This window comes from Phocoena phocoena, chromosome 11 (genome assembly GCF_963924675.1).
Source record: "Phocoena phocoena chromosome 11, mPhoPho1.1, whole genome shotgun sequence".
Lineage (NCBI taxonomy): Eukaryota > Metazoa > Chordata > Mammalia > Artiodactyla > Phocoenidae > Phocoena > Phocoena phocoena.
In genome coordinates this window covers 73,735,061-73,747,567 of record NC_089229.1, presented here as the reverse complement: position 1 = coordinate 73,747,567, position 12,507 = coordinate 73,735,061, and the positions used below count along the sequence as shown (strand labels likewise).

Sequence of the window (12,507 nt, the reverse complement as noted above, 5' to 3'; positions counted from 1 at the left end):
AGACCAATAGCTGGAAAGGCTTTGGGATATTATACTATGAATTAGTTATAATATTGACTCTGTTTAGGAAAACCTGCAGGAGTGCCTAAAGCAGTTAAAGGAGGGAAGAGTAATAAGACTGAAGGCTGATAAATGAGTCAGTGAGGTAAACAAGTTTCTTCTTCTGCTTTAGAGAGTGTTTTGGTTTTATTTTGATTTGATTTTAAGCCATATACACATAATTTGTAAGATTTAAAACTATAATATGTTGCAAATTTGTTGTATCATGTGGACTTTTGCATTTACTGGTATTTAGTGATCATATGATCTATATTCCAGAAAGCATGTTTTTAAAAATGTGAAAATCTGGTTTTGTGTATGTGTGTGTGTGTGTGTGTGTGTGTGCGCGCGTTTGCGCGTGTGCGCTTTTATATGACATTAGCTTATTTCCTTTTCATGATTCTTTGATTCAAGAAGGCACTTTTGTGCATATACTGTATATACAGTAACATAAAAGACACGATGAGACTCTCCTGGCAATGAATTAGGAAAGTGAATCATTTAAATAAATTTAAGATATTGGAAAACTTCTAAGAATGCAATGAAAGATAAAAATATATACTATGAGAATTACATTAGGTAATGTGCATGAAAGCAGGGCATAATCTAAAAAGTTCTATCTAAATATAATTTATCACAGGATGAGTGTAGGGAGGAATTTTTGAAAGTGCATCCGTTGGATTGGCGGACACTCATTCAATAAATGTTGAGCACCTGCTCATGTAAGGCAAAAGGGGCATCATGAACATTAATGGCCTTTCTGAGAAATACTAGAGTTGAGCTTACAGGGGGTTTTAAGTGCATAGATGATGAGCGGAAGGGGAAGAGTGCATGGGGGGAATATTTTCAAGAAGCCAAAGAAAATATTGGTGATTGTACATTTAATAAATTGGGTTGGGTATGATTTAGGACTTTTAAACGTAAGCATTAGATATTTTGCTCACTAAAGTTAATTCTTAACATTCAGCAGAGTTGTAATATGTTTTATTCAAATCAGATTCTATATTTCATTTTCTAATTTAAGAGAAACTTAAAGCAGGTAATTTTCTAATGTGGAATAAGGCTCCATTATGAATTGAACTAGTTAGAAATGTGATCTTTTGTGAAAGATCATTAATAAAACGGTAACTTTGGTTTATTTATATACCACCTAAGTGTTATATAGGAAACTTTGTTGGGTGCCTGTGGGTTTTGGTTACTATGTGATATGGTCTCTGTCTTTACTGGTAGAGAGTTAGGTTAATTACAAATTAATTACATTTTGAGTGTTTTAGTTTTGTTCCTTGAAAATAGGCAAGACTACTTTTGATGACAATGAGAAAAAATCATGTCAGACATTTTTAGTCTTCTTTTATAGCTGGAACATGAAAATGCCCACTTAAGAAATATGAATTTCTCTTTGTCTGAAGCCCTTCATGCCCACTCATTGACAAGCATGATCCTGGATGATGCAGGTGTTTTGGGCAGCATTGAGAATTCTATTCAGAAGTTCCATGCTTTCTTGGATCTCCTTAAAGATGCTGGGTTAGTTCATTTCTCTTCATGGCGTTCTTCTCTTTGCGACTGTAATTGTAGTTTGCTGAGGAACTGGAGCAATTTTCATCACTTCCGTGGCCATATTTAGTGTAATTATAGGTAATATAGTTGACTTTTTAAAATTAGGAATTAAATTTTTTAAGAAATGCAAATAGGGAAGCCTGCTTTGGTAGAGTGGGGAGCTCATTATAAAAGAGTAACCTGTAGATAGAGTAATTAGTAGGTGTAGTTTTTTGTAAAGACTAAATTGAAGGCAGTTTTCATTGAAAATATTTGGGAATGCATAAGAATTTTCCTATCTTTCACTTATTTTGCTTGTTTGATAAGTCTGAATTAAAGTTATTTTTGCCTTAGACATAAAAATTATTATTAATCTGCAGGGGAGATATAGGTCAGTGGTTCTCAACTGGGAGCAATTTTGCTGGAAGAGGGAAGTGGAGATTGATAGTTGATGGAGTGGTGTTTTGTCAGTGAATGAATTGGTGTTGGTGTTGGGAAGGAAGGAACAAACACATTTTTGGAAACTGGAGGAAATGTGGTAAAGAAGAGTGGGAATAGAGGTGTGAGAGGTAGTGGACGAGGTGCGTGGTAGATGTTGAAGCTGCTAGTCAGACAGTGTTTAAAATGGAGCGGTAATAGGTAAGGAGATGGGATGTGTCCTAGAGGATGAATCTGGAAAGGGCTGAGAATTTGGGGGAGAGAGAGGCTTGTAGTCTGGCGTAGGATGTTGGCTTTTAAGATTTTAGAAGTATTTCATGATTGTAGGTCTGGGGAAATCTAAACTGCTCTTATGTGATTATAATAACCTTTGTCTTTTCTCCTTTCCTCCTCTGGTCCAGGCTTGGGCAGCTGGCCACAATGGCTGGTATAGATCAGTCAGGTTTTCATTTACTAGGTCGTCCCCAGATGAATTCTACCGTTAGTAGTCCACGTAAAGAAGAAAAGAAGGCACTTGAAGAAGAAAAGTCAGAATCAAAACAGGGTGCCCCAGGACAAATGAAAAATATCCAAGTAAGTGGACAGAGCAGCACTTAATGATTCTAAGAGTGATTAGCAAAAAGGAAATGACCAAGTCAGGGAGAAAACAATAATAATCAGTCTCTAATAGTTCACATGCTCAGAACCTATAAGATTCTGGAATCCTTTCCAAATCTGAGATTAGTAAATGTGTGCCCATTTCATGATACTGTATTATTGTAAATAAGGAGGCTGGAAGTTCTTTAGAAAATTTATGAGTTAAAGCAAACTATCCTTAATGAAGAAAGAAAACATTAGAGAAAATATTCCAGATTTTAAATTGTATAAATGTCTATTCTATTCATATTTCATCTAGGTTTCTATTTGTATGCAGTCAGCTTACAATGAAGGAACACTAATGAAGGTACACATACTGATATAATTTTTAAATAAGTAATCCAGACATAGCTAATAGGTAACATATTACAGTGAATCACTGGTTATGGGAATGGGAGGGGAAAACCTGTCAGCTTTTCCTCTAGCCTTACTTGGAGCCCCCATCAACCAATCTCAGACTGGTCTTGGGAACTGACAGCTTGAGAACACGGTTTGGTCACAAACTATATACTGTTTGCATGTGCCTGGAGGATAGGAAAGAAATTAATTATCTTACAGAATAGGGTTTTATTTTTAGTGAGGGAAAGGAAATGGGTAATAACTACCCCAGTCACCACAGTCTGAAAATGTAGCGGACATAGCCTTGGATATAGCTACGTTAAGCTGAGAATCACTTGGCAAGATATAATTAGAAAAAAACTGGCTCTGAAATCTTCTGAATATTGACTGTGTTAATAATAAGGTCACAGAGTAACACTGAAGTTTTGAACTCTACTTTTTAATGGTTGGCTTTGTTCATCACTGAATTTTTGTCTTGTCTTTTGTTTTTCCGTCCAGTTTCAGAAAATTACAGGTGATGCTAGGATTCCTTTGCCTCTCGACTCCTTCCATGTCCCAGTGTCTACTCAGGAGGCCTTAGAAACTTCCAAAGACAACCTGGGGGTCCCAGTCACAGAGCAGCGGCAGGAGTCTTTTGAAGAGTTCATTGCTAGAACATGTTCTCCCCTCAGCAGACATCATTTCTGGAACTGGAAGTCAAAGAAAAGAAGAGGAATTATCTAGAAATAGGTCTTCTTCAGAGAAAATGAGCAAAGCAGGTGAATATACCAAAAAATTCTCTGCTAGGAAACAACCTGGGAAGGACCTGCATTCCTGCTCTGACTCACCTGTAAAGCGTAAAAGCAAAGGAATTGGGCAAAATAATTCTTTGGTTAATAAACCAATTAAAAGTGAGTCTTCAAAAAAATACATTTCTGTTAAAGAGAGTAGAATAGTGACTGTTTCATCAAAGACGACTAAAAGTAGGGCTTCCCTGGTGGCGCAGTGGTTGAGAGTCTGCCTGCCGATGCAGGGGACACGGGTTCATGCCCCCGGTCTGGGAAGATCCCACATGCCGCGGAGCGGCTGGGCCCGTGAGCCATGGCCGCTGAGCCTGCGCGTCTGGAGCCTGTGCTCCGCAACAGGAGAGGCCACGACAGTGAGAGGCCCAAAAGATAACTAAAAGTAAACTCAATCTGCTAGAACATTCTGAAAGTGATACTCCTGGATCTGATTGTGAATTTCAAGAAAGCATCCATACTCTATCACGCCTAACATAGGTCTAAATCATTTAAAATTATGTTTTTGCCTTCAAATTTTAATAAATTACTTATGTTTTTATTATAGCTTATGGTGGTTTCAGTTACTTGACTGGAAGCCATTAGAGAAAGATTTACCTATACTTTTTTATTATAATGAAAGTTTTGGTGTACTTTTCCTTGTGACATTTTGCACCATTCATTCAGCTAGTGTTTACTGAGGGCTTCATATGTACAGTACTTTTCTGGGTGCTATTGCTTTCAGCAGTGAACAAAATAAAGCCTTTGCTCTCCTGGAACTAGCACTCTGTGTTGGGAGAAAACATAAACAACAAAGCAGGGTGTAAGGGTTAAAAAGATATGGGAATAATAAATGGAATAGTTTTACCATTTGGTTAAACATCAAACTATTATAAATCACATGGCCAGAAGCCATTGAGGTATTTTAATTCACAATAACCAGAGAGCCTCAAACATTTACCAAGGCACTTACTGTGTTTATGGACTACAGCAACGCTCTGAGGTAGGGAACTGTTACCATCCCCGTTTATATATAGATGAGGAGTCTGAGGAGACATTTTGTGAGTTGCCCGGAATTACACAGCTGTAAGTAAGTGGGAAGCTGCGATGTGACCCGAACCCATGCTCTATATTTTTTTTTAATGTATGGACTTTATTATGTTTCACTTGTTTCTGATTTATGTGAATATTTTCTTTAAAGATTTTTTCTGATGTCGACCATTTTTAAAGTGTTTATTGCATTTGTTACAGTATTGCTTCTGTTTTATATTTTGGTTTTTTGGCTGCAAGGCATGTGGGATCTTAGCTCCCCCACCAGGGATCGAACCCTCACCCCCTCCATTGGAAGGTGAAGTCTTAACCCTGGACCACCAGGGAAGTCCCCCTTATGTGACTATTTTCATGGCAGTTTTTTAAATTTTATTTTTTTATTGACGTATAGTTGAATTACAGTGTTGTGTTAATTACTGCTGTACAGGAAAGTGACTCAGTTACACATTTATATACATTCTTTTCCATTACGGTTTATCACAGGATACATAGTTCACTGTGTTCTACAGTAGGACCTTTTTGGTTTTTTAAAATACATCCACTTTTTTTTAAATAAATTATTTATTTTTAAATTTTTGGCTGCGTTGGGCCTTCGTTGTTGCATGCAGGCTTTCTCTAGTTGTGGTGCGTGGGCTTCTCATTGTGGTGGCTTTTCTTGTTGCAGAGCACGGGCTCTAGGTGCATGGACTTAAATAGTTGTGGCATCGGGCTTAGTTGCTCTCTGGCATGTGGGATCTTCCCGGACCAGGGCTCGAACCTGTGTCCCCTGCATTGGCAGGTGTATTCTTAAACACTGCACCACCAGGGAAGTCCCATGTAGGACCTTTTTGTTTATCCATCCTGTATATACACCAATTTGCATCTGCTAATCCCAAACTCCCAATCCAACCCTCTCCCACCCCCTCCCCCTTGGTAACCACCAGTCTATTCTCTATGTCCTTGGTTATGTTTCTTTTTCACAGATAGGCAGAACCCAGGCTCTTAATTACTTTGTTATCCTGTTTCCTTGTTAAGAGAGGAAGGGTTTAAGGAATGCACTGAGAGAGAAGGCAGTGAGCACTAGAACTGCAAAACAGTGGGACTGTCAGAAAGCACACCTGTCTCCTTCCCCCATAGTGAGCAGAATTTTTAAATGGCAGAGTATGTAAGAGTATGTGATGACACATCTCTGGATTAAATTACGTCTCCCTGGTAAAACATGTACAGATAAGTCTTTAGTTCATTCAGACTGAAAGGTGAGAGCAGAGAACAACTGGAGTGTCAGATTTCTTCTAGAAGTTCCTGCCTGATTGTTACAAAGAGGGCTACTACAGTACTAGTTAGTTCATTAGTCATGGATTGGGTGTTAGAGCAGTGAAACAATGAGCAAGATGTAGCGTTGGCCCTTTAGCAGTGGGGTGAGAGGGGAAGACGCACAGCAGATGTCTCATCGTGCACATGACATGCTGTGACGGGCATATTCAGGGCGTTTGGTCAGTGTTTGTGGAAGAAGAGGGGGAGCTGTGAGGCAAAGAAAAGTCATCGAAAGAGGCAGTCCCTAAGCTAAGTCTTAAAGGACTCGTGAAAAACTGGTGAGTCAACCGGTGAAGGGAAAGGACACTCAAGGCAGAGAGGACAGCGGAAGTCCAGAGCTGTGAGTGTGTGAGGGGTGTGTTACGGAGCCACAGGCACAGGCTCTGGAGGATCAGTGCAGTGTCACCAGGCAGTGGCAAGTGCCCCTAAAGGAGGCCGTGAGGAGGAGGAGAGCGGGTCTGAACCACCCATGTGCGTGGAGCTGGTTTCCTCAGAAAACAGCTAAGTATGGAAAGGACAAGTTCAGGTGGCATTTTAGACCACTGACGTCAGTATGGATGAGGAATTTGAAGAAGCCTGGAGACAATTATGCCCCACTCTTCTGAGGAGCAGTGTTTTTTATTTTCAAGTGGGACTTTCACGCTGCCACCTCCTCTCCAGTCCCTACTGAAAGGTTTATAGGCCGGCAGAAGGGAGAACCTGGCTTAAGTAAAGTTAATCAGGATTCTTTACTGTACAGCTTCTCGGAGCTGCTGTAGGCTAGTGTTCATTCTGGATCGTCACAGCAGGTGTATGGTACACAGCCATCCTCAAAGCTATTTGACTCTAGAGTCCTTTTTTAACAGAAGTGTCTTAACAACTGGTTCCACCAAACAGCAATTTGGTAACTTCTAGACCAGGTAATAGCAAGAAGAAAGGGGTCTGAAATAAGGTATAGTTGAAGGGAGGAAATAAGTTGTAATTCTATTTAGGAAATTACAAGCAAGACTTGATCTTGGGAAGTAAGGAAGAAGTAGGAGGTGGAGGCTGAACCCCCATCTGTGTGACTAAGGTTGGGTGGTGGTATCATTGAGTTTGGAAATAGGGGATAAAGAACTGAATTGGGAAAAAGACTTTAGTTCTGGACATGTTGAATTGTAAAGCACTTGTAGAATTCAGGAGACAGACTGATAGATAATTGGACATGCACGTGAAGACATGGAAAGATAAAAATTTGAATGTCATCAGCACATATCAGCAGTCATTAAAATCATGAAAATAGATGAGATTTCAGAGAATTGTGAGTACTGACAATGTTTAAGTAATAAGCAGAGAAAGAATTCTGGGAAGGAGTGAGGTGATAAAGTTTCAAGAAGGAGGAAGTAGATGAGTGTCATCCTTCAGAGAATGTGAGTGTCCATTGGATTTGGGCAGTTAGGTCCCCAGTGACCTTAGAGCAGTTCAGTGAAGTGGTGGACAAAAAGCCAGATGGCAATAAATTGAGGGTGTAGGGCTGCCTGTGGGGGCCAGGCGGGGCTAGTGAAGACAGTGGGAATAGGCTACTCTGAAGGAGTTTGGATGAAAAGAGAAAATAATTAGCAAAAAAGAATTTTTTAGAATGAGAAGGACTTATATTTTATATGTTGAAATGAAGGAACCGATAAAGGAGATCCTGAAGATGTAGATAATAATTTAGAGAATTGGGGAAACATGGACATATGAATAAGAAAAAAACTTTGCACAGTATATAAAAATCACTTGTATCCTTCGAGTTGGATGGATACTGGTAAGTTTGGGAGGAAATAAAGGTAAGAAGAGATAGAAGTTAAATGAATTTCTACTGATACCCTCAGTTTTCTTTGACACAGATTTTTCAGAGACACATATATACACATACATAATTACAGTTTCAAAATTCTTTCATAGTTACATGTTTTATTAATCACGTCTGAGAAAAGTCATTGATTTTCTTTTTGTACCCCATTATCTTGTAAGGACAAGATACAGTGACAACTTCCAAGCTTTTTGCATATCAGAGCTGAAACGGAAAGTATCTCCATAATTGAATTTTCACTTCTTATTTGTAGTAAGTTTATCCTTAGGAGGATACTTTCATAGTGTTTGATCACAGATGAGTTTGGGCATTGCTATCACTCAACAATGTTAAGCATCTGTCAGGTTCTCTCCTATACTCTCCTATATTAATTTTTTCTCCGTTAAGCAAATATTTTTTGGCGGCCTGTGGGAATAAGATACACCTAGGTCCTCTTTCCTTGGTATATTCACAAAAGCCTCTGAAACTAAATTTCCAAGTCAGGCCATACTAAGGCCTGGCATAATAAGTTTTCATCATTAACAGTTTTTTTGTGTTTGTGGGATTTTTTTGTTTTTATTTTTTGAAGCAAGGATAAGACACTGTCTTAACTCAGTAGTTGTCCATTGATTAATAAGTCAAAGAAGACATTGATGAAGCATGGTATTTTGAATATCCTTTCCGCAGAATAGGTAATGGGCCATCCTGAAACTCTGGTGAGATGCTTATCATTTTCAGATTTTGGAGTGGCATAGAAAACCCTATTACACCTTGAATTATCACTAGAAATGAATTCAGCCAAATAAAAACAGTGCCTCTGCCTACTGAGGTTGTCAATTTCCATCTCAACAAAAGTGAACATTTCTCCTTTAGATTAAAATCAAGAAAATTCCCTCTGTCCAGGATGCAATAATGGGGTGCACAAAAGAGGAAAACTGAAGCTATTCCCTCTTTACACCTGAACAGTGAATTCATTTTGATATCAAATATTTTTTATGATTCTCTTATGACCAGGTGCTTTATTGTTTAGAGATCAAGTTACTGTTCATTCTTGGTAAGTAAGAAAAATCCAGTTTTTAGGACTCTGAATAGTAACTTTATATATTATATATATATATATTAAAAGAATATATATTACATGTAATATATATTCCACCTATTCAACAAAATTGTAATTTTCATCATCTCTTATGAATGATGAACTGTATTCTCTCTTTGGAAAGGGCTTATAGGGAATTAAATTCTCCATATACATTTTATATAAGAGCATGGAAACCAAATTCTCAACTTGGAGCAAACTTAGGTTTTGCTATGAAGGTTTATGCTTGCCTGGCCTTAGAGTGATAGGCCACGAACTCAAGGTGGAGTATATTTCCTCTAAGTTACTTTCATTGATGCCACCCTGAAAAAATTTGGAGGGAGTATTTTTTGAAATAGCTTTATCTCAGTAACCCTTTAAAAATGCTTCAGGGTATGGGGAGCATAACTGTCAAAATGTTCAAGCAACTCTTGTTGATTTAAGTGTAATTGATCAGGAGCAATACAGGAAGGAGCTGGGTACAAAAGACAAAAGCCCCGAGGCTATTTCATGTATTGTTTTTGGCTTATTGTACAAAACAGAGAAAGTCTCATATACTCAGGCAGCCAAGGTCCCCTACTGTTCTCTCCTTTTAGTAAAAATAAAAGAGAGCTAGTTTCTCAATAGCAGCATTCTATCCTTAAGTGGGTACACAGTGATATTCTAATGGTCTGTGGAGCAGAGAATAATTCCGTGGCAGCTCTGACCTCCAGTCACCGGGTTCTCTGTAACTTAGTCTTTAATGGCCAAGGACTATAATCATTATTTCCATTTGTATTTAGCATCTCAAAATTGAAAGCATTCCATGGACAACAAAATAGGAAGTGATTTCATGAAGTGTTTTAGTATGGATAAAATAATAAACTATAAAAATACAAATCATCACTAAAGCTTTTTCTTTCTGGAGAACTATATTCAGAAATTAATGTAAGCATCTAAGGTGCGCATGTGTTTTTTTCACCCATGATGTTTGTGTGTGTGCATTCCACTGCTACAGGAGACATGCAAAATAATATCAGATTTGCTACAGTATGAAGTTCTGCTTTCTCCCAAGAACTGTGTGCTCGCAGGGTTCGTTCAGGAAGGTGAGTGCCCTACCACCACATTGCAGTCATATCTCATCACCTTCGGCAGGAATAATTCACACTTTAACCTTACATGCTAGTGTATTAAATTAGTATTACTCATCAGAACTTGCTTATTAATAAAACAAGCTGAATTAGCCACTGGCAAATCATATTTGGAAATTCAATGACAATTTTACATTTTTAATAAAGGCTCAAATATTATTGCAGAGCAGGTGGTACAGAAAACTGGTCAAATTTGACATTCATTAATAATTGACGTGTGGAACGTGACAGGTGAAAATTGCTATTGATTTCTTTCCTCTAGTATTTGGAAGAGTTCTAAAAGGTAAATAAAATGAGATAACAAGACATATCAAGTCTCACTGATTTCTTTGATCAACTCCTCCCCACATATCACTCCTTCGCCTACCATGTTTTGAATAATTCAATGCTCATAGCCTTTCCAGTTCAGTGCATTATAAAACACACTCAAGCTGGGTTTCAATCATATTAGACTGAAAGTTGAACTTTTTGTGAAGGATTGTTTAAAACCAAATGTGTCTTGAGCCCAATAGCCTTTGAAAACAAATGATCCTGGGAGTTCAGTAAGGAAATGTCAACACTGTGGAGAACTTTTAGATTCAGAAAATTCAGTAATCCTATTTGATGTATGTTAACCATATGAATATTAACAAACTTCTGCTTGATTTCAGCACTGATTTGAGAGCTGAGTTACTACTGATCTTGTAGTTTAACCAGTTGTGAAAGCACTGAGAGAGCTGTTCTTGGGTTGAACTTGACCTGCCTCTGGGAATGCTGTCTGTTCTATTCATCTTGAAAAGCTTTATGCAAGTGCATTTCTCTGCCTTCCTTCTTCTCATCTGCACCCCTTGGGTAAACGAAAGATGCTCAAATATAGATGTGAACACTGCAGATGCTCTGTTTGGCAATGGTGTCTTTCAGCTTCCCAATAAAATTTATATTGCTGACCACCCATTTGACTGAAAAGTGACTCATTTTACTGACAGATATCTGGTTTGAGATGCCAAAAGAAATAGGTCATTTCAAATTTCCTTTTTAATTTTAAGTCATGGCTTTTTGTTGCAACACTACTTGTTCAAAAGTTAGATCATGAAGGTACCTTCCTATGACCTCCAAATAATCAAAATGTTCTTCAATGGACTATATAAAAAGCAAGCAGAATATTCCTAATTATCAGTCTTTCTCTTGAGTCATATAGTTCTTGTAATTTCAAGGAAGAGAAACTCAAATGTAAAGTGTTACAATAGCCAAGCCTACCAGCACTGTTATCTAACCATTCAGCAATATTCTCTGCCAAGTCACTCTGAACCTTAGACTACTGAGAATTGTTTCTAATTAATTTTTAAGGTTCTCCTCTTTTGAGTAAAAAAATGGCCACAATTTTATTAGTAAAATTAAAGAAAAAACACAAAATAGAACATCTGAGATATTTGCATTAGGCATTATATATATATATATATATATATACATAATTTTAATATATATACATATATAAATGCACTGGGATAAATCTCCCTCTTCTGTGTCGGTCGGACATAGGTCCATTTTCTTAGGAATAGGGAACTTTCACAATGGAAGTGAGGAAATTGGCTGGACCATCCTTGAATATAATTCCATGAAGCCACCATTTAAGGTCGTCTGGATCTTGGTTCCTTCTAGCAATCTACTACTACAACAGTGTCTAGTTCATCAAATTCAGGTCTTTCTGAAGCCAGGCTAGAAATACAAAGTGAGGTGGACGACTAAGGTAACTGACCAAAAAGGAGGAAAGGAAGACGAGCAATACAATTTCCCAATTTCATTTTTTCCTATATTCTCTGTGCTTGACAAGGGAAAAAATATTTGGGTCTGAGTTCCTCTCATTCTTAGCCATTGTTGGTTCAAAGTCTGAGAGGAAAAAAAAAAAAAGGTAAAAACGAAAATATGGAGTCCAGAATTCCGTTAGCTCTCTTGCATGTAATATCACAACTTAAAAGGCCTTCCAAAATGGAGGGATAAACTTTTAAAAATATAGCCCAATCTTTTCAATCTAAACAAGTAAACACTAAAAATATATTTTAGAAATCCAGCAAACACACTAACCACAGTCAAAGCAAAGGAAGGCTTATGGCTTACCAAATGACAGTGGCTGTCTACAAGAGAGAGAAAGAATACTCCAAAATTCTATCTGACCTGGCAGAGCTCAGCACAGCTACTATTCTTCTTTCCTAAAATCAAGGCATAAAGAAATTGAATAAAACTTGCCAAAATGTCACCCGGTGCCTCCAAAAGCAGATTAAAGAAGGGAGTGTCCAGAAATCAGGATGAAGAAAACTTAGAGAAGCCCCTTCTCCTATCAGTGGGCCACCAGGGTTTATCTGGGTAATAAAATGATAATAGGCCTTTCTGTCATCTTCTTTTTATAATTTATACATTTAAATTTCAGTTAATATTTTAAAA

General features: G+C 37.8%; 1 protein-coding gene across 1 annotated transcript; it reads left to right on the top strand.

Annotated features, from left to right (window-relative positions):
• The first annotated feature begins 1,474 nt into the window (after positions 1-1,474).
• LOC136130803 (centrosomal protein of 78 kDa-like) lies at positions 1,475-3,711 on the top strand. The gene is made up of 3 exons (XM_065887391.1): positions 1,475-1,563; positions 2,415-2,586; positions 3,487-3,711. The coding sequence occupies exons 1-3, from the start codon at positions 1,475-1,477 to the stop codon at positions 3,709-3,711; spliced, it is 486 nt and encodes a 161-aa protein (XP_065743463.1).
• Positions 3,712-12,507: the final 8,796 nt, after the last annotated feature.

Excerpts from the sequence above, each read along its gene's own strand:
- LOC136130803 (XM_065887391.1), top strand. The coding sequence starts at position 1,475 with ATGATCCTGGATGATGCAGGTGTTTTGGGCAGCATTGAGAATTCTATT. Across the intron at positions 1,564-2,414 it reads GATCTCCTTAAAGATGCTGG|GCTTGGGCAGCTGGCCACAA; the intron begins GTTAGTTCATTT and ends CCTCTGGTCCAG. Across the intron at positions 2,587-3,486 it reads GACAAATGAAAAATATCCAA|TTTCAGAAAATTACAGGTGA; the intron begins GTAAGTGGACAG and ends TTTTCCGTCCAG.